The sequence below is a fragment of the Astatotilapia calliptera genome, chromosome 20 (assembly GCF_900246225.1).
Source record: "Astatotilapia calliptera chromosome 20, fAstCal1.2, whole genome shotgun sequence".
Classification (NCBI taxonomy): domain Eukaryota; kingdom Metazoa; phylum Chordata; class Actinopteri; order Cichliformes; family Cichlidae; genus Astatotilapia; species Astatotilapia calliptera.
Genome location: NC_039321.1, coordinates 28,584,058 through 28,605,061, shown reverse-complemented (window position 1 = coordinate 28,605,061; position 21,004 = coordinate 28,584,058). Strand labels below are relative to the sequence as shown.

Genomic DNA, 21,004 nt, shown 5'->3' with positions numbered 1-21,004 from the left:
ATATTACATTAAAATTAGTCTGAATGTTTATGGGAAGGCAGAAGGTAAGTGAGGCATTGGCAGACGTAAAAATTAAGTGGGTTAAGGATATTAAATCATATCGCAGCATACCTTTCTAGAGATCTGCATAACAGGGGCAGGCATTAGGGAGGAGAGTGACAATGAAAGGAACAGAGAGGGTTAGGAAAACCAAGCAGTGCTGAGGGAATCAGGGCTGTGTTAGAAATCAATGTGCAGAAACGTAACAAAGCATCCAGGAAACAGCGTTCATTCAGATGACACACCTGTACTCTCCGAAAGTTTCATCCTTCATGGGCCGAGCTTCTGAGTCCATTGGGCCCTCCTCTTTATCTTTCACTGAGAATGTGACAGATTTCATTATAGTCAGATTTTAATCTGGCTTCTATCTAAAGCCACTGTAAGTCTCAGATCTCAACAGTGAAGTTTTATTAAAGGATGCTTAGGTGGAGCAAAAAAGCTGGACTATCTGTAGATAATATCAGTTTATCTGTATTATAGTTTTAAGTTCTCACTGATTTTCTAAAAATATAACAGCCAATTTGAATGGAGGTAGGTATCATCAGCCTTATTATTTGGTTTGTCTTCACTTCTCTCTCATGTGAAAATTGCTAAAAGTCTGTTTTTTTTTTTCAGTCAGACATGGACCATTATTTTACGTTTTTTGTCTTTTTCAGAAAGAGCCAGAGATTATTCCTTACTGTCAAAGCAAGGAAGTGTAAGCTTAGAGGTCTGTCTCATGTTTGACATGACAGCTGCATGAGAAAGCAGGTTGAGTGAAATGGGACAGATATTTACAGTTCAGATCAGAAAGTTAATCAAACTGTTTGGGATTGATTTAAAAGAACACGTAATATTCTCCCCAGTCAATATAATATATTTACTGTGGTGCAGTAAGCCAGTAAGCGTTTCACTTCTTTTTCTACAGCAGCGTCGGACAGCTTTATGGCTCCAGACTGGCCAGCATTGCCTACACAAAACTTGCTGCTCATCAAGCTTCAGTTTAATAGCTCCTAATATTAAACAGTTATTAGGGTAGGTCACACTGACCTGAGTACTTTCCCCCTTTACTCCTCTTAATGAAGCAGAGGATGAGCAGGATCAGCAACAACAGCCCAATGGCGCTCACAACGCCAATGAACCAGCCCTGTGTTGCAAAGCTTGGCTGCATCTCTGTTACTCCTTAAGAGAGGAAAAAAGAAGGTGGTAGAAAGAGGAGTTAGAGCTTTTTTGGTAACAGGAAGCAGGAATGAAATACACGGCAAATGGAAAGTATGAGACAGATAGGGAGACCAAGATAAAAGAAGGAGTAGAATCTAGAGCAAAGGAGACAGATCATTATGCATTCTGACAGGCTGGCATTTCACCAGGGAACCAAAGAATACAGCAAAATACAGCAAACAAACACAAGTAATGGATCATTTCATATGGCTAACCAAGCTCTCTTTTCACAAAAGTCTTTGAAAGCACTTCACAGGCAGAGAAAGAACTGCAAGACACTCTCTGTAGGATCAGGCTTTATATTTTTAGCTGCGGGAAACCCAGAGGAGAGAGCAGTAGGGATAAAAGGAAAGAGGATGAATGAAGGCTCATAGTACCTGTTCCTTCTGTCTCGATTCCAGTCTTGAAGAAGGTTGTGTTGTTGTAGATAAATTGGAAAGAATAATAGGAGCCAGGAGTCAAGCCCTGGATCTGGTAGAAAGACTGAGAGGAGTTCACCTTCTCTGTCGTCTTCCATTTATTGCCATCTGCAGAAGCACAACAAGAAACCTGTCTTTTTCTTTTCTTGTTCAGGATTGTGTAGCTACTCCCACAAGGTAATAATCCTTTTAAAAGGTTGAATGCAAAGATGCGTAACTTATGCACAGATTAGTGTGAATATTATACCGTTCTTGTTGCGGTATTGGATCTGGAAGCCAACATTCCTGCGTCTCTTTTCTGGTACCCAGCTAAAGTTCACTGCGTTTTCCCCCACAGACAGGCTGATGTTCATAGGAACTACTGTAATGCATTCAGACAAGTGCAAATCAAATTTTTGTTTAATTTAATAGCTTTTACATATTAAAAGACTGAATCGGCTTTATACCTCCATCCAGCATAGTGGCACCCTTCATCGTTGTTGGTACTCCATCCCCAGCAGCAGTCCGCCCCCTGAGGTAGAAACGGTAGTGGCTCTTATGGTCCAGGTTCTTCAGGGTGATGTGGGTGACTGTGGGGTCATCTATTGTCTCCACCTGCATGGGGCTGTCATCACTCTCTGTAACTGACCACAGCAGTGCCAAAAAACCATTTAATCACTTTTTGGTTGTCAACACATGTATGGATACTGTATTGTTCATGGTGACAAGTAACTGACTGATAAGCTCATTAGGATGCTTTCCTTTTGACATTTTTAGCACTATTGATTTCACTGGAGATGCATTGCTCGTTTTTCCAATGTCTGATTGCAGCATAGAAGAACTTCCAACTTGAAGGATTTTACTCAATGTTCACTTTGCTGGCAAGGTTGAAATAGACACATGCTCACTCTGTTGGTACTGCAGCAGATATCCAATAAGCACTCCATTGGGCTGTCCAGGAGGTGTCCAGTGGAGGGTCATTTCTGTCTCTGATGGGCTGTCTAGGGTCAGGGTCAAGGGAGGACCAGGGACTAGCAAAAATACAAAAAATGCATGATGATAATGTACTTAGTAATATCTATCATCACATCACTCTATCATCACCCCTTGCTACCAGTCTCATTTCTTTTTTCTTCATGCATATAGTTCTCCCTCTCCCTTTGCCATGTTTCTTGACCTCTTATTTGTATCATCTGCAATAAAACATCTTTAACCACTTTGTCATCACTTCTCCCTTTTCTAGCTTTATTTCTAGCCTCTTTAACCCATTTATTCTCACCTCCCTCTGGAGTCTCAAAGGGCAGCGCCTCAGAGAAGGGTCCTTCTCCCTTTATGTTGTATACAGTCACCTTAAGGGTGTAGTTGGAGAACGGCCTCAGATCACTGATCACTTTCTTCTTCTCGTTGGGCTCCGTTTTCACCACCACAGTGCTTTCTAACTCTTGTGCCCTGCGGCCTCGGTGGTGGCTCCTATGCACTTTCCTGGTATAGTGGATCTGGCAAAAGAGGACATCACAAATGAGGATTTATTTTTTTATTTATATTTGGAAAATTACAGTTTATCTCAGTTGCTCAGGCACATTTCTTTGAACAGTTTTGAAGTCACTGAATCTGAAGATGAATCTCCCAAAACTCAGTTTGGCAGGATAACAAATTATAAACATCCTCTGTTCTTTCTTGTTCTTTCAGGCTGCTACTGTTACAAGTCACCACAGTGGATCATCCCCCTTTATCTCATCGTATCCTCACCACCCTCTTCATGTCCTTCTTCACCTCATCCTTGATGGTCTTCCTCTTTTTTTCCTGCCTGGCAGCTTTATTTAATAAATCCACTCCTTTCTCTGCACATGTCCTCACTATCTCAGTCTTTCCTCTCTTAACTTTGTGTCCAAACCTGAGCCGTTGCTCTGATGTTCTCATTTCTAACCGTGTACGTCCTGATCGCTCCTAACCAAATTATTTTTGTTTCCAAATTACAGTTTTGAAATCATCCATCACAGCAGGTCTCACTGCCATCTTGTAGACCTTCCCTTTCACACTTGCTGCTATCCTTGTGTCACAAATTACCCTGACACTCCACCCTGCCTGCACTCTCTTCTTCCCTCTCATGTGCTCTGTCCTTTGCTTTGGATGGTTGGCCTCAGGTATTGAAACATCTTCTCCTTGCTTCACCACCACACATCCTTATTCCTCTCTAACATTGTTGTAATCAATTCTCATACTCATGGCTTACGCCAACAGATTTGGACATTTATATGGAGTATTCTGCATGGATGATTTACATGCCAACATATTTTGGAGGCAAAAACTATCTGGATGATAGAAATGTGACCTATCTGGAACACAAGGACATATACAATAATTAAATCTCAAAACACACAAAGCTGGGATGAGACAATTGTTTAAGTGTTCTGAAACATTTGAAAGACCTAACAAAGAAAACAAAATGCTTTTCGTGATGCTCTTCATCCTTTCGACAGGTTTAGCTCTCATTCATTAACTGAGCCCAAGCAAATGAGGAAAACTGTAACATTTATTGCATTTAGTTACATTTATATTATGACTCTGTTGATGTTCTCATTTGGTTCTCTAAGACTTTAAAAGCAGGGACAGAGCATTTACTAAAACATGAATCATAAAAAACCAAAATAAAAGGAGTATTTCTAGAGTGTGAGATATATTTTGAGGGGGAGAAAGGGCTTTACAACCTTGAAACTACAAAGTACCCTGACGCCACTAAGCTACAATCTGTCTGCCTCCACTTTAAAACCACTCATGTATTATTCATGCATAAGTCAGGCCAAACAACAGATGAGATACTAGGGCAGTACCTTGTATCCCAGCAGGTGTCCTCTGACCGTGTCTTTGTCTATAGGTGCCCAGGTCACTTTGATTGTAGTGCTGTTTATTATTTCAACACCCACATCCATCGGGGCCTCTAAAGGAACTGAGCGCCAATGACAGACAGGAAGGAGACGGGTTAGAATGCCAAGTAGAAGAAATCCCAGGAAAAGAAAAGTGTGCTGAAAAAGTAATAGTTTTTTTAAAAATATAGTACCATCTTCTCCTGAGTAGCCTATGACTGTGTCTGGCTCAGGTCCCCTCCCTATCTCATTGAAAGCCTGAACTTTAATCTCATACGCAGAGAAGTTCCCGACATTGTCAACACGGAATGGCGGCTCTGTTACATTTTTCTCGTGCCAGTCGGGCCCACCACCCACTGCTTGTCTCCACTGCACACAGTACTTGAAGCCAGGTCCGTGGACCTCGGTTTTGTTCATTTTCTGTAAAGATGGGAGCAGCAGCCAAATAAGACCATTTCTCAAATATTATCAGTAACCGCTTTGACCAAATGGTGCATTCAGGTAAGAGATATACCTTCCAGCTGATGACCAGAGTGTTCGGTTCAATGGACTCGCTCTTGACATCTTTAGGGTTATTATCTGGAGCTGGGATTAGCAAACAAGATGGTTTAGTGTTGTTTGGGATTTACTGTGACAGTTCATAAACATATAGCTACAGATCCATGGCTTTTACCTTCAGCAGGTGTGTTGTATATTCCAGATGGTTTGCTAGGGTCGCTCTTGCCCACGTCATTGATGGCAATGATCCGGAAACGGTAGGACATGAAGGGCCACAGGGAGAGAACGGCACGTTCTTTGTTTCCGCTAACTCTGGCCAGCATTTTCCAGACGCTCTCATTCGAACGGTGGTCCTCAAACTCTACCACATACTCTACGACAAAAGTCAAGGAATGATGGAGAAAGGACATTATCCCAAGGAAGTAATGGAAACATAACTAAACACTCAACACTCATAAAGCTGCATTTGTGTCTGCCTTTGTCCCGTCTTTCTCGACTCACCCCGAACCGACCATGGCAGATGGTTGCCCCTCCCCTGAACCTGGTTCTGCCAGAGGTTTCTTCCTGCTAAAAGGGGAGTTTTTCCTCCCCACTGTCGCCATACAGCTTGCTCATAGGGTGTCACCTGATTGTTGGGGTTTTCTCTGTTTTCTTTCTATTATTGTAGAGTCTTTACTTTACAATATAAGCACCTTGAGGCAACTGTTGTTGTGATTTGGTTCTACATAAATACAACTGAACTGGATTTATTGTATAGCTATAAGGATAGCTAGCTTTTCTAAGCGATTTGAGCACTCAAACCGTGTGCGTGTCTGTATTTTTGTTATTGTTGTAGAGACAATCTGTTTACAGGTTGTCATGTTATGTGTCCCGCCCACCCCAAAAGGATGCCACGCTTGCCTAAATCAAACATTGTGTTTCTAGCAGTAAGAACATATCTAATATGGCAGATCTCCAGCTGTGTGCTTCATGTGAGAAAGAGCAACTGTGGACAATGTCCTGACCTAATTCTTCCATTTTCCCTATTTCTATGTCTAATCCAATACTCTGAAGTAGGAGAAAGACAGCTGTGTCTGTGCATGTCTGTATGATTGTGTTGTGGGGGTTTTGCAGTCATGAGGATGTGTCCTCCTTGTGGTGACAGAGATAGGCTTAATATGTAGTTTTTAAGGTTAGGTGAAGTATAAGGTTTTGTACATGTCAGTGCTTAAAAGTGTGCAACTATATGTGTTTGTACTACACCTGTCACTGGGCCGTTGTGGTCATCTCCAGGAGTCCAGCTGAGGGTGACAGTACGATCCTTAGGATCAGAGATCTGTAGGAGGATGGGAGGGTCTGGACGATCTGATAGGGGACATCAGTATTATTACTAGCATGACTACCTATGCACTACATGCACAATAAAGGTTTTAAATGAGTTTGTTTTTGTGGGGGTGGAGTTTATAACTACAGAATGATTTTAGGCCTGTTGTTTACAGGGTTTGGACATTTGTCGGTTTGTGGTCATATGTGGTCAGTGGTCTTACCCCATAAGGTGAGGGTACCCCTGGCTTCTGCTACATCCAGTTTTGTGATGATCTCACAGGTGTACACTCCCTCATCATCTGGCTGCACATTAGTTATTTTGAGATCTGGTCCTTCCATTGTATACCTGAGGAAATACAGTCATCGTCATCATGAATTACAATTTATTATCACCATCCTTCCCCACTAACTCTTCATTCCCCACCCCAATAAACAAATGGCTCACAAGCATAATCATCCTTTCATGATTTCCAAAATGATCCTCTTTATTTTCAGATATAAAAATGTCTCACTTTTCATCACTGTTGGAATCAGCCAGCTTCTGGTTGTTCTTTCTCCACTGAATGAAAGGAGGGTCGAGTCTGGGGTCGACGAGGCCCAGGCAGGTGAAAATGGCTCTCTCTCCAGCCCGGACCTTCAGAGCCTGTGGGGGTGACAGTATCACGGTCCTATCTGCAGAAGAAAGCAAACAATACAATGCTGAGACAAGCTGCAGGAGGTACAAGTAATAAATAAAGTTGGCAAGAGTTACTATGTCTCTAAGCATGTGAGTGTCACTGACTGAATATTTCCAGCTCAACACTGATTGACAAATTGGAATTTGGCACAGTGCAGGTGTAGATCCCGTCATCGCTGTGGGTGACGTTAGCGATCTCGAGCCACCCATTGCTGAGAGGGTTAACTCTGCGATCTGCTAGAAGGAAGGAGCTGCCGTTGTTTCTTTCCCTGTGAAACACACACACACAGACACACACACTCATCAATTTAAAAACCAACACACACATCAGAAATTTGGCGGGTGATTTTTAAAAAAGAAGGGTTTTCAGCAACTGCAGCGGCTGATAAATTTAATAACTTAAAAGCCACTTTTCCTGTTTTACTACAATGAGCAAAGCCTGATTGGATATTTGCCACACTGACAGAATTCACAGTCACAGCCCAGATGTAACAACACTTAGCTGTTAATTTATGCACATGAAGACCTACCCACGCAATAATATCACCTTTTTAGAATGTATTAATGGGAAAATCTGCCAGCAAACGATGGAATATGCAATACCGCCTCACCATATCACTTTTGGTTTAGGAGAGCCAAAGGTTTCACACTCCAGTAAAGCCTTCTGGCCCTCTGTATACGCATATGTATTCCCATCATCGGTAAGGATCTGGGGAGGCAGCTCTGAAACATCCCACAAAGACAAATGAGATACACAGAGAACAAACTCAAAATCCAGTTAAACAAACAGCACGTAACGACTAGCACTCACCAATGACATAAACATTGGTGTTTGTGAGGATGGTTCCATGTTTATTGGAGGCCCGACACTGATAGATGGCAGTATCTCCAAAGTTCACATCCTCTAGGATCAGAGATCCGCTTGCTGTCAGAGTACGCCTAGGGTCCTTATCAACTCCTGTTAAAGAGTACACGCTGTCAGTACATCTTAAGTGCCAGGAGATGGTGGTGGCGCATGTTAAGGTGTGTGCACTGACCTGAGATGGGGACCCCGTTGATGGTCCAGCTGATGATAGGAGAGGGAATGCCATCTGCCTGACAGTCTAATCTGACTGTCTCACCTGGGGCATATAGCTGACTGACTGGCTCCTTGATCCAATAAGGTGCAGCTGCAAGTGACAGAATATATCAGTTCCAAATAGTACAAGCAAAATACTATAAGACTGAGTTTCTACTACCTTGTAGGTATCAACAAAAGCACAAAAAAAATGAAGCAAGTGACCACAACACTGCTCTTTGTCAAAATTGTTGATTGAAAAAAGGTCATGGAGGGAGCTTCACAACACACTTTTTATATATAAAACCCTATGACATCACAAAGAGGTCATACACTTACGCAAAATCACACACTGCATGAATATATCTTAAAATCACAAGTTTTTACAACTTAGAGAAGCCAAAGACTTCTTCAAGTCCTGCTTCAAACATATGGTTTAAAATAATTAAATACACCATTTTAGTATGTAATGGTTCAAGGTAATAGGGCAACGCTCAGGACCACATGAATTAGGAAAAAGCTTTAGTTTCCATCTCCAGACTTTTCAAGCAATATACCAGTCATGTTTTAGCTCTTTAAAACATTAATTTTTAATATGGTAAATGGCCTGTATTTGTATAGCGTTTTACTAGTCCCGAAGGACCCCAAAGCGCTCTACACCTTCCGATTACAAGGCGAACTCCCAACTCTTGAGCCACGAGCCCCTTAATATCCATTATATGACTTCACAATGACACAAAAAGATTACACTAAACTAAATTTCCATATTACCAATGCTGACATCAGCATAAAACCTGGATGTTTTAGACCTTCGGGGACAGTTGCACACTCTGAGTGCCCTTGTTTATTATTAATTCTGGTTTGGGGGATTGTTTTTTTGAGTTTTTTAGTTAATTACATTGATGCTTTCAGTTTTTGAATTTCTTGTGCAAAGTGTATGTGTTTTGTTGTGTGTTATCGTTTCCTGGTTTGTATTCTGTAACATTTTTTCTCTGCAGCTTGTGTTAGTCTCATTTTCTCCATTAATTTCAGTTGTCCTCTCAAATTCTAAAAATTCCTCCTTGGAAAGCATGAAAAGTGAATCCTCCACTCTAAACCGTAAAGAGACTAAACAGTTCAAAAGCCGTAATCTCTGGCGGCATGGGTGTACATAACTATAATTAGCACATCTGTGAAGGTACCATCAATGCCCGGCAATGTAAAAAGTTTTGTGTGACATATGCTGCCACCCAAACAACATCCTCCTTAGAGAAAGCATTCGGCGATATAAGGCCAAACCACATAACAACAGTCTCTGTGTCATGTCTGCAGTCTGGACCTGGCACGCATTGCAAACATTTGGTGCATCATTAATTAGTCAGGAGTTGGAAAACGTTTTTGTAATTTGCTCAGACTAATTGGTCTCCTCAGTGCCCAAGAGTTTACAGAGTGTTGTTAAAAGAGGAGGCGATATAGCATAGTGGTAAACTTTTTTGAAACATAAAAAAGCACATTTGTGCAAGCAGCTGTGTTACATTTTTATAGAATTTTAAAAAAAAATGAGGTTGCACTTTAAAATGAGCCCATTAGTTTCAACATGGAAGTTTACAAAGCAGAGCTATCCTTATGAAAGACACTGGGGAGCTGAGGAAATGGCAGGATCTGGTGTTTCTGCAGTTTGATTGTGTAGTGTGAACCACAAGGTGTCTCTGCTTCTGTGGCATCTCTTGTGACTGATGTTATTTTTAACAGGCTCTCACTAACAACCCAAATTTATGGCAGTTCCAAAAAAAGTTAGTGAGGGAGGTTTCTGTCTATGCAGCTACCCACAGAAACCCCGAAAACATTCTAATGGTCAGCAAACCACATCATATATATTGAGATTAAAATATCAACCTAGAAATATGTAATGGAAAATAATAGCATGCTGTGTGTTTTTTCACTATCTCTCAAGATATATATATGTGTGTATGTGTGTGTGAGGGAATGAGAGTGTAATAGAGAAACGCAAGAGATATACCTTCCACAGTCAACATGTAAATGTGTTTGGTGTTTCCTTGGGAGTTCTCAGCTATACACTGGTATTCACCCCCGTCACTTTCCGAGATATTAGTGAAGCGCAAGCGGCGGTCAAACATATCTTTGGTGGTCCGAGTTTCTGACAGCTCGCCATCCCTCCTCATCCAGGACACTTCTGGAGTTGGACTAGAAAGGATGACATGTATGGAGGGATTAAAGAGAAGAGAGAAAAACAATGAGAGGAAGTAGACATAGAGTAAAGCAAGCAGGCAGAGAGAGAAATGCCGGAAGGAATGATAAGGACCATTAAGACAAGATGGCAGCAGGAAGCAGAGTTGGCAGGAAGAAGCGAAAGACATAATGGAATAATGCGTAGGGTGGGGTGGATGGATGAGAGACAGGTAAGATTGAAGGCTTAAGTTTTCCAATTAAAGGGGTTGGAAGCGCACACACATGTGCACGCTGAGACACTCACAGGCCTTCGACGATGCACTCCAGGTCTAGTGTCTGTCCCCTCAGGGCATGGTACGTGCTGTGATGTCCAGTAGGTCTCATCATTTGGGGCCTTCTGTTCCGCAGTACCGAGTTGGCTGGACAAAGAGAGGAGGAACCACAAAGACAAAGAGAAACACTCATACATATGCATGGGTCATTTTTTTAGATTGCTCTGCTGCTGACACAGCAACCACTTTAAAGACTCTGAAGAACACAAGTAGAGATGCAGGGCATGGATTCATGTTGATAGACTTTAGCTTTCTAACAAAACATCATCATCTAGACTCTCTACACACACAGAGGTCTCATGTTAACATGTGCTCATCTTTCTGACCTCTAGTTGGGTCGCACTTGCTGGCAGCCACATCACAGTGTGAGCTGAATCTCATTATAATATGGGCTGAGCAGAGGAAGACCCCCTGCTGGTTCAGTGGGACCTACTGGATTTGGTCACTGCTTCGGTCAGCACAACATGCCACCACATGGTGATGTGTAGTTTAATTATGTGGCCTCAACTAATATACTGCATATGGCATTTAAATGTAGCATTTATGTCCTTAAGAATGAAAGAAGTTAGATTTTAAGAGGTGTATGAATGTAAACTGGTTATTTTTCAAAACAGCTCCGTAACTGAATGACTTTTACAACCATGATACGCGCTTAGAGAATAATTTAAACTCCTGTTTAAAGTTCTGAGTGTATCAATAGTTGTAGGATTCAAGGAACGCTGGTACAGATAAGCCAGATTTCCAGACATTAGGCCAGACTGACTGGGATCCTCTGATTTATTTTCTATCTAGCACCACAATGAGACTCACATTTACTGTTCTGAAAGACATGTTTCAACCACAGAGAAGCCATCGAATCGATTACCTGATGATCAATTGTTGTTTTGTTGTTTCTGATCCTGTTTTACACACAATCAGAAAATCACCAATGTAAACTAAATTGCCTTGAATTTTCTTATTCCTTAAGACCTTGACATTTTATTTTGGTTTACATTTTGAATAAAGCTGTTGTTAACTGGAACCCACCCTTAATTCAGGTTAGATCAGCTTAATCTGAGTCAGATGAGTTTAGATAATCTTCAACAAAACTCACATTGGGTGACTTTCAGAGAGGTGGGCTCTTTTGCCAGAATCGTGCGTGTTGCCAGGTACTGGACATTGCACGTGTAGTCATCCCTGCTGTCCGAACTTTCCAGATTGGCAAAGTACAGATTGCCGTCCTTCCCCGCCATCACCCGCTTACTAAGGTCGATATGACGTAACCCTGAAAGAAGTAAAAGGAGTGAGAAAAATGTTGACAAAATGATTGAAACTGCTTAAAAGAATTGGAAAAAATTACAATAACAGAGGAGCTTATTAACAGCAGGATATAGATTGGGCAGGAGATACAGATGCAACAGGATGAGAGGAACTGAAAAATGTAGATCCTGCATGGATTGTAAAAAAGCACTAGAGGAAAAATGTTGCAGAAATGTTGATGTCTCGATGCAGAAATAAATTGCTAACTTGCTTTCTCTGAAGTGGTAAATGCACAACAAAATCTTGGAGACAGGAAGCATGTAATGGAAGCAGAGAGATGGACAGATAATGTACTCACTTAAGTCCATCCAGTGAATGATAGGCTCCATAGAACTTTGTGGGGGGTTACACTTCAGAATAAAACTTTTTCCCTCGTCAGCCGTCTCATCAACCTTTTTATCTTTCTGCTGGGAGGGGGGAACTTAAAGGGAGGCAAGACAGAAAAAAGGTCTTAGTAAACACGTAGGTGATGGACGAGCTCATATAGATGTTCAACGAGACAATCTTACACAAGTCATCGTGAACAACGAATACAGTGCGGGTCAGTCGCACTACAAAAACGGCAAAATCAGCTTTACTGTACACGTGTAAAACAATATTATATTCCAGGAAATACTGTAATTTTATATGAGCTGGTGTTGATCATAAAGAGCTGGTCCTAGTGATAAAGTTCTCACAGGTTCAGGCTTAGAAGGATCACTTGAATATATGAATTTATCTTCATGTCAACGTGTAATTTTTTACGTTGTCAACTTGCAACAACAACAAATATAAACATTACTTTACTATATTTGATTATTTATAAATGCTATGTATCCCAGGCATATGATATTGCTGCAGGTAAGAGGATGAGTTATGCTTCATTCTTGTGAGGTGAGTTTTGTGCAGCGTGTTTCAGGCTGGAGTGTCCGTGGTAGTAAATGACACGCTGTTCATCATTTGGCTTATATGCAAAACATTGATATGCATAAATTAGAAACATTTTTGTCTTGGAAGTTGTACTCGGTTATATGTCAGATGCATTCTTTTAATTATAAAAAATACTTGGTTTTTTAAAAATACATCATATTAAAAACACAAATAAACTGATATGTAGTAAACTTTCTCTTATTAGAGAGTCCTTGTTTTCAATGAAATTGTACACATTTGATGTGAAACATGACCAACTTTTCCATTATCCCAGGACAATGTGCTCCTTATCTGTGTGTGAAAATAGAGACATTTTCCAAATTGGTAAAAACAAAACAAGTTTACAGGTGGAAGTAGTTGGTGATTGTAAAAATCATTCTGTGATGGCTCTAACAGGAAAAAAAACTGATGGTTCCCTTCAAAGCTGTGTATCTTTTCTTATTAATTATGAATGCATAGCAAAATTTTACATCCTATTTCAAATCATGACACAGCTACAGAAATAATAATTAAAACTAATGTTTAACAGACAAACTATAGCAGTGTCTGTGGATGAGCCAAACAGATTAAGAGTTCTGAAATTTAAAGGAAAGTAATTCTAAAGATTTTGTGAGAAGAATCTCTGGAAAGGAGTGTTGCAAAAGAGCTCGTGGTGTTTTGATCACTGCCTGTTGCCTATTTTCCAGCTGCTCGAATAAGCAGAAAACATCCTGCTCATTGTCAACACTGTCAGCTGAGAGCTGGCTATGAAGCAGTCCAGTAATCTGTCCGGCAGACAAATTTCACTTCTTTCCTTCCCCCACAAACATTCTTTTTTTACTGTGTGAACTTTAAGGTCACGTCTCACATCCACAGACAGGCCTAAAAAACTAAGCTGCTGGGCAGATTCTCACGCAAGACCACATATGTAGTCGACCTGATAAAACGCCCTTGGTTATTTCAGTATGTGGGTAACATAGCATGCAAATTGAGATTAAGGACTTCTTAGCACAAGAGTTGCATTAATAACAGCAAAGGGAGATTCTCTATTGTCAGAAACATTTCTAAAAACAGGCCTATTGGGTATAACACGTGGAGAGCGTATTGTGGGGCTTCAATAAGTTGTCTTGTTTATTGGGATTATGGATATCTCAACTGTTGTGCCTACATGCTTACAACCATTTTCTTCCACTTATTCACTTCTTGGTCATTGGGCGTTAGAGTCTATCCTAGCTGCCATCAAGTGAGAGGTGGGGTGCGCCTTGAACAGGTAGGCGGTCTGTTGGAGGGCTAACACAGACAGACAACAATTCACACTCACACTATGAGCAATTTAGAATTACCAGTCACCAAACCATACATGACTGTGGGAGGAGTCTGTAAGACAACAGTGCGTACCACCATGCCACTGTAGTGCTGTGTGTACATGCATTTAATTAGTCTTCACATAACTATAATTTGTCTGTGCTACTATTAGACTGCAGTCTGGTGTGTTGATTGTTGTACATGTATCTATGTAAAAGTGGTATATCTTGTTATCGGTATATCTATTGAGATCAATAGAGTTACAATTTTTCTAGTAACATTTGCTCTTCAGCTGATGTGCATCAGCTTCTTCTGCTGTTATGCAACATTAAAAATACTGACTTCTGATGATTCTACAAAAACAGAAACAGAACCATTGTTTGTTTTATTTTTGTCTTGTAGAAGACTTAATTTGTGAGTGATACATGTTTGCTTTCCCTCCTCCCATCCGTTGATAACCTCACAGGAGCTACTGAAGAGTGCTTCTTCACATGACATCAACTCAAGAGCGTTTCTGGGGAAACCGTTGTCAGGGAAACTGTGGAGGGATGAGGTCGTCCAGGAGAGAGCCAGTCACTCAGGTAGATGGATGTGCAGAGGTACTCTTTACTTTTGCTCAGGGGTCCCCATGTATGTGTGTGGATGATTGTGTATATGATTATCACGTTATTGCGTCTAATTATGTTCCAGGTGGCAATACTCTTAGCTCTCAGTGTGAGCCCCATCTGCTAACAGATGAGCGCTGTATAAAGCAGGAAAAGCACTGTCTCCATTCACAGCTTTTTAAATCAACCATATATAAATCAACAAATACCGCAGCTTGCTTCAAAACTGAACCTTGAAGGCATTTATAGGAGAGCTAACAGGAAATGACATTTAAGAGATTTGTAATTCCTCTGGTGTGATGCAGTTTGCTCTTTAGCATAGAGATGTTTTATATCTTTGATAGTATTTCAATGATGTTGTTCTTGCCTCGAGGGCAAGGACAAACAATTACAAATTGGGGCAAATATTTCACGGCTATATCTTTCAACAAGCGGTCGGTGGTTCACGAGTCGTCGACGTGCTCTTACCATCCGTGTTCAGTATGGCCTCGTTAGACACAGCTGTCCCCAGCTCATTGGATGCGTAGCAAACGTATTTGCCTTTGTACTTGTTCAGTGTGTCCATGGTGTTGCTAAGTGTGTAGAATGCGAATGAGCCAGAGCTTTCAGAGACCTTCAGCTCCGGGTCACTGCCTGGGTCAAAGTCTTCCCCGTCCTTTGCCCATCGGAAGCTAAAACAAAAAACAGAAGAGCCTGAATTTTTCTTCTTTCAAATATTCTGTCCCTTTGATGACACAAAATGACACAAATAGGGTGTCCTTACATTTTGCTTAATTTAAGGGCACAAATGAATAGCTGCAAAATTTACACAAGATGCCCCAGTCAGACTTAGAACTCGTGCTATAATTGTGATATTCATCTTTTCCTTGGCAATCGGAGCACTTTTCCACTTCAGAGCAGCTAAGACACTTTGAAAATATTGCTCGAGGGCTTAATGACATTTATCCCCAAATGGAACAAGAAATCTGACTAGGAGAAGCTGTGCTCTCATGTAATGCTAATATGTAGATGTCAGCTGAACAAGGAGACGGAAGGTCACCGTTCCAGATAACCAATAGTTGGTCTCCCCTGTGAATAATATAGCATTTTCATTCGTAATCAAATCATGATCTTTATGTTTGTGTGTGTGTGTGTGTGTGTGTGTGTGTGTGTGTGTGTGTGTGTGTGTGTGTGTGTGTGTGTGTGTGTGTGTGTGTGTGCGCACGCGCGTGTTGACTAACATGGGTGAAGGGTTGCCAGAGGCTTCACAGTTCATGACGAAGTCTTCAGTGCTAAATACGGTGACAGACTCCGGCTGTGTTTTGATCACTGGAGGCCTCTTGACTGCATACATCAAAAGTCATAGTTAGTCGAGTCACAACACAGACATGTAAATGCACACACCCCAAACTGACTTGCAGGCTTTGCTTTGTTAAATTCACATGATGAGTGTCCATGATGCATGCTGCTATATCTCTAGCTTTAACACACAGATTGCATAAGACGCATCTCAGACTCATAGCAAATAGCACAGAATAACTAGAGACACCACTTATTTCCATATTTTAACAGCTGCAGAAAACTATATAGTCAATATCTCTTAAAAAGAGTCCCCTGAGATGGAGATGAAATGTAGGCCAAGGGAAAGAGTAAGAGCAAGAGAGCAGGAGGAATAAATGGGTTGAGATGAGAGAAAATTGATACAGCATAATGTAAGAGGAAGAGTTCATATAAAAGAGGTATATAGCACAGTGTCCCCTGTGAGACTGAGACAGAAAGAGGGAGGAAAAAGTGGGCTTGGAAATGAAGCAGGGATTTTTTAAAGAGCAAATGAACAGGTTTCCCTTTCTTTATCATTGCTGTGCACAGCAGCCATAAAGCACATGCGGCATTTACATATGCACAAAAAAACAACTTGCTGGGCACAACACCAACATGTCTTTAACATATGTTATAAACCACAGTACTGTGTTATATAGTTCTTGAAATCAATTCAAATTTAAATGTTTTTCTCATATCATATCTTCAGGAACTATTCACACTGTTCTTCTTTGCAGTGGAACAGAAGCCACAGCTTGATACTTGTGAGTAGAGTCTTTAATTTGACTTTAAAGGAAAGAGACAGCGCTGCAGCCAGAGATAAATTTATATTATGTAGGTAAATGGGTAAAGGAAGGCACAGGACAGAGGGGGGGCGCGGTAGATGAGAAAAAGGCGATGAAGATGGAGAGCTAAGCAGACAGCGGAGATAGATGAACGTGCAGCAAAGAGAGAGCACATGCAGTGCGGCAGAAAAACTGAGCAAAAAGACGCAGAGACAGAGAGGGAACAAAACAAACAAGGGGCAAGTTTGCAGAGATTTGGAAAGAGACGGATAGGGAGACTGCAGAAATTTAATGAAAGGATTCCCAGTGATGCAGGGAAATAAGCCCATTTCCTCAGCTGATCAAATTGAAGTTTGGGCTGCGGGCGTTGCTCCATTATTGGCAGAAGAGGAGGAGAGGAGCTGGTGCTTAGTGCTTTAACTCCTCTTTATTTCCTCGCGTCTTTGATCTGACAGCCCTGCTGCCTCCTAACCGACAGCAGCTCTTCAAACTTCCTCCTCCCTTCTCCTGCAGGAATTCCACCTACCGGGAGCCAATGAGGCTAAACACATATACACACCCAAACCTACACGCAGGTGCTTGTTGAAAATAAAACACACACGTCCTCACATGCGATCACAAACGCAGGATAAAACACAGACACTAGCAGCATAACACTGAAAGGGCACACAGATGCCAGGACTCATTTAAGTTCAGCACTGAAGTATATTTTGTTTGATGCGTGTTGGATGGAAAACAAAAACATGCTAATAAATTAAATGTACGGTTAAAGTGTTTGCAGTAAACATTGCCAGCATCCACATTAAGACATCAATAAACGTAAAAGCACTTACGATCTCTTATGCGGTCTGTTAGTCCACAGTGGTGGGCAGAGTCAAGGAAATGAAGGAAAATATTTTAATGATAGATAGATAGATAGATAGATAGATAGATAGATAGATAGATAGATAGATAGATAGATAGATAGATAGATAGATAGATAGATAGATAGATAGATAGATAGATAGATAGATAGATAGATAGATAGATAGATAGATAGATAGATAGATAGATAGATAGATAGATCGCATTGAATAGTATTTATCACATATGAACAATGCAGCGGTGTAATATCTCCTTTAATAGGGCGTAGGTTTTAACCCTTGTCTCCTTGACACAGATCCTAAGGTATGCCATTTATTGATCCTAATCATTCATTCTCAGTGACTCTTATTGACATGGCACAGGCTTCCTAATTGAAGGCACCAGACACCTTGACCTTTTGCATCTCTGACCTGCTCCTCCCTCCTCCTCTTCTTCCTCACCATCATCCTCCCTTCATCCCTTCAACCCTCTCACCTCGCTGTCACCTAGCCTCCTCGGGGACCCATATGGGTAGATTTAATGCATTCATCAGCATTTGAGGGATGCGCATGTGTTTGTATACAGGCACTTTTGAAATTAGTGTAGGCGGCTGTGACTCACTGCAAGTAGTCTTAGATAAAGAGTTAACAACAAAAGCAGCAGTGGAGGAAATATCCTCTCTCTGTCTCTCTGCTGGAGCTTTGTGGGCAGGTTGACAGCAGCAGAGAAGATGAAGATCAATTTCCCTGTGGGGCCACAAACTCAGCTGTATTTCTAATGCCCACATATTACATCGAGGAGGTGAGTGAGGATAAACATCACTGGATTTTTTGTTGTATAACTCAACTGTTGATTGAATTACTCCCCAATCAGATTCTGGTTTGCACCATAGAAACCAGATCAATAGTAGGACTAATCAATACAGTAGGGGAGGATCAACTGCAAAGCAATTAGACGCCACACAGGCACAAAGGAGGCCTAACCAAAGAAACCCCAGCTCTAAATACTAGTGTCCTGTTATGTATTTACAGCATAACGGAGCTCTGTAACACTGAATACTGAGGTTACTGAAAGAGAAACGCGTGTTCATTCAGCTCATTTGCACTAATTAATCATGATAAAAGATTATTATTAGAGCCCTTTGATGAGGCAACAATGTAATTACCACAACAAATAGATCTTTGAACCACATGGAAGCATTCACAACCCACTAATAGGAATATTATGAATCAGTACTCACAATTGGGGGGAATATTTATGGCTGCTTGGCTGGGCTGGGTTGCAAGGGAGAGAAGGATGAGGACAAGGGGGAGGAGGCAGCTGGAGCACTGCCCCCTACTGCCAACCTGCTGTCGCTGCGTGTCAGGCATTGCTCACTGTCCCATCAAAGTCCCACCTGCTCACACACTTACAGTAAAATGCACACAGAGAGCACCTTCACTCACACACAGACTCGTGCAAGTGTGAGGCTATGTTTCTTGTGCAAGAGGCTTTGGCTTTGCCTCCTATGCCTTTGATCTTCTCGTCCTCTCCCTCTGTTTTCCCCTCTCCTTCAGTGTTCTTCAAACCAGGTCCACGCCCTCCTGCTGGTCTCTGCTCTGAAAGATAGAGAGGAAAAAAGGGAAGGACATGCACAGAGAGGCCATGTGTCAGAATGAAAGAAAAAATACCCAGAGCCATGTGGTTAGATCAACAGACAGACTGAGACATAGAGTTAACAAACCAATCAGTCAACAATGCTCATCCCATCGAAAAAACAAAACAAAAAAAAAACACCAGCCAGCCTATCGCCCAACCTGTTCCTATTAAGAAAAAAAGAAAAAAACTATTTGGTTTTAATTGCATGACCAGTGGCCCGTATTGAGAGGCCAGTCAGCAGGACAGATGGGCTGAATACCACAACAAGAAGCTGAACAGAGCCTCCCAGCACCCAGATGGGCTGCAGACAGACAAATGCAGAGTGATGAAGTGATAAATCTGACGATACGCAAGACAGACAAACAAATAATTGATAATTAGGTTGACTGGTCAGGGCTGCACTGCATGAACTGAACAGTTTGTAGTGTACTGGGGTGATAGTATTGTGCTAAGTATGCGATAAAGATGCTATCAGTCCTGGTGAGTAAGGAAAACCACCCCTTCCTTTTAGTCTATCTATTCTCCATCTGTATCCTTGGAGTCGGTCCTCGCCACAACATGCAGGCTGTCCTCCCCCGCGGCACCACGTGGCGCAGCCCGCTGACTGTTTACACTACTCAGTATCACACACAAAGAGCTGTTATAGCACGCCATGATTAAGACGTGCGTGTGAGACAAAAGAAAGTGGCGATAATAGAGAGAGGGGCTGATCTGGCAGCTCTGCAGCCTGATCGAAGGAGTTTTGGCTCCGCTCACCGTTGTTTGCTGGCACTGCCACAGCAGAGTGATGAGTGACCTTGGGGAGTGGGGGGAAGGTCAGAGAGAAGAGGAGATGAAGAGCATGAAGAGCGTGGTGGGTGGGAGGACGATAGAGAGTGGTGATTATCGGTCATTTTCTTGTATCTAGTGGATAATTGCTGGTCATGTGTTTATTGTGGATTTTGTGTCACTCAGCAGAGATTGCACTGAACAATATCCTACAAAAGGACACAGGAATGTGGGATTTGTCTACATCAAAAGATCTATTCAGATTAAATTAAAGACCAAACAGAAGTCTTTAGTTAGGCTGTTTAAACTAACAGCATTGGGATTAAATGAGCCATTAAACTCACTTGCTTGCTTTGTCAGAAGAATGGAAAACATGGAGAGAGAAGGGGGAGGAGGGGTGAAGTAGGTGGAAGACTTTAGCAAGGATAAAAAGTGGAAAGTGGGATTGAGGAGGGGAGCAAGGGAGGGGTGAGACAGAGAGAGGCAGAGTAAAAGAGGGGGGAGCAAAGGTTGATGGGATGGGTGGAGAGATGTGAGGGAGGAGAGGAGGGATGACAAAGGGTGACAGCTGTGACGCTAATCCATCCACTCACACACATAGACACACATGTGCAAGATCTTCAAATCAGTGTGCATCATTCACTTTCTTGATAGTCCTCTTCTTCTTCAGTCCTTCTGTCGGCTTAAAGCCTCTTTAGTTGTTGTTGTTCTTAGGAAACAGGGAGCCAATTACAGTGATCCGGTCTTAAATCGGCCTCTCCAAAATACCATTAGAGGGGGATGAATAAAGCAGGACTAGTCAGGGTATTAATACTGGTGTTAATGTAATCTAAAGTGGGAGCTTGCCTAGCATTCAAGGAGATGGCAAGGGAGCGCTGTGTGGAGCAAAGCAAGACGCTGATTAATGATTAGGCATGCTATACCTTGTCATTCTGCCAATCACAGTTCACCAAGGGAGTTTGCTACATGCACGCACACACACGCACGCACAGGGATACACACAAAAGAAGCTTGTAATGCATGACCAGACCGACAG

General features: G+C 41.8%; 1 protein-coding gene across 5 annotated transcripts in view; it reads right to left on the bottom strand.

The window, feature by feature from the left end:
- Positions 1-21,004, bottom strand: part of l1cama (L1 cell adhesion molecule, paralog a) — a 41,390-nt gene that overhangs the window by 1,120 nt on the left and 19,266 nt on the right. For 2 of the 5 annotated variants that reach the window (XM_026153958.1, XM_026153959.1), the window contains exons 2-28: positions 18,803-19,160; positions 17,553-17,567; positions 15,856-15,958; positions 15,104-15,306; positions 12,136-12,258; positions 11,632-11,802; positions 10,511-10,625; positions 10,037-10,221; positions 8,018-8,149; positions 7,792-7,938; positions 7,592-7,703; positions 7,086-7,249; positions 6,817-6,976; positions 6,526-6,650; positions 6,242-6,343; positions 5,175-5,372; positions 5,016-5,086; positions 4,696-4,921; positions 4,469-4,584; positions 2,917-3,133; positions 2,546-2,668; positions 2,105-2,281; positions 1,906-2,019; positions 1,617-1,766; positions 1,069-1,200; positions 285-357; positions 112-123 (exon numbers count right to left, since the gene is read on the bottom strand). In XM_026153958.1, the coding sequence (XP_026009743.1) occupies positions 112-123; positions 285-357; positions 1,069-1,200; positions 1,617-1,766; positions 1,906-2,019; positions 2,105-2,281; positions 2,546-2,668; positions 2,917-3,133; positions 4,469-4,584; positions 4,696-4,921; positions 5,016-5,086; positions 5,175-5,372; positions 6,242-6,343; positions 6,526-6,650; positions 6,817-6,976; positions 7,086-7,249; positions 7,592-7,703; positions 7,792-7,938; positions 8,018-8,149; positions 10,037-10,221; positions 10,511-10,625; positions 11,632-11,802; positions 12,136-12,258; positions 15,104-15,306; positions 15,856-15,958; positions 17,553-17,567; positions 18,803-18,932 (3,596 nt within the window). In that variant the 5' untranslated portion in view covers positions 18,933-19,160. The remainder of the gene's footprint in view (positions 1-111; positions 124-284; positions 358-1,068; positions 1,201-1,616; positions 1,767-1,905; positions 2,020-2,104; positions 2,282-2,545; positions 2,669-2,916; positions 3,134-4,468; positions 4,585-4,695; positions 4,922-5,015; positions 5,087-5,174; positions 5,373-6,241; positions 6,344-6,525; positions 6,651-6,816; positions 6,977-7,085; positions 7,250-7,591; positions 7,704-7,791; positions 7,939-8,017; positions 8,150-10,036; positions 10,222-10,510; positions 10,626-11,631; positions 11,803-12,135; positions 12,259-15,103; positions 15,307-15,855; positions 15,959-17,552; positions 17,568-18,802; positions 19,161-21,004) is intronic. The other 3 variants (XM_026153960.1, XM_026153961.1, XM_026153962.1) reach the window with 3 other exon arrangements.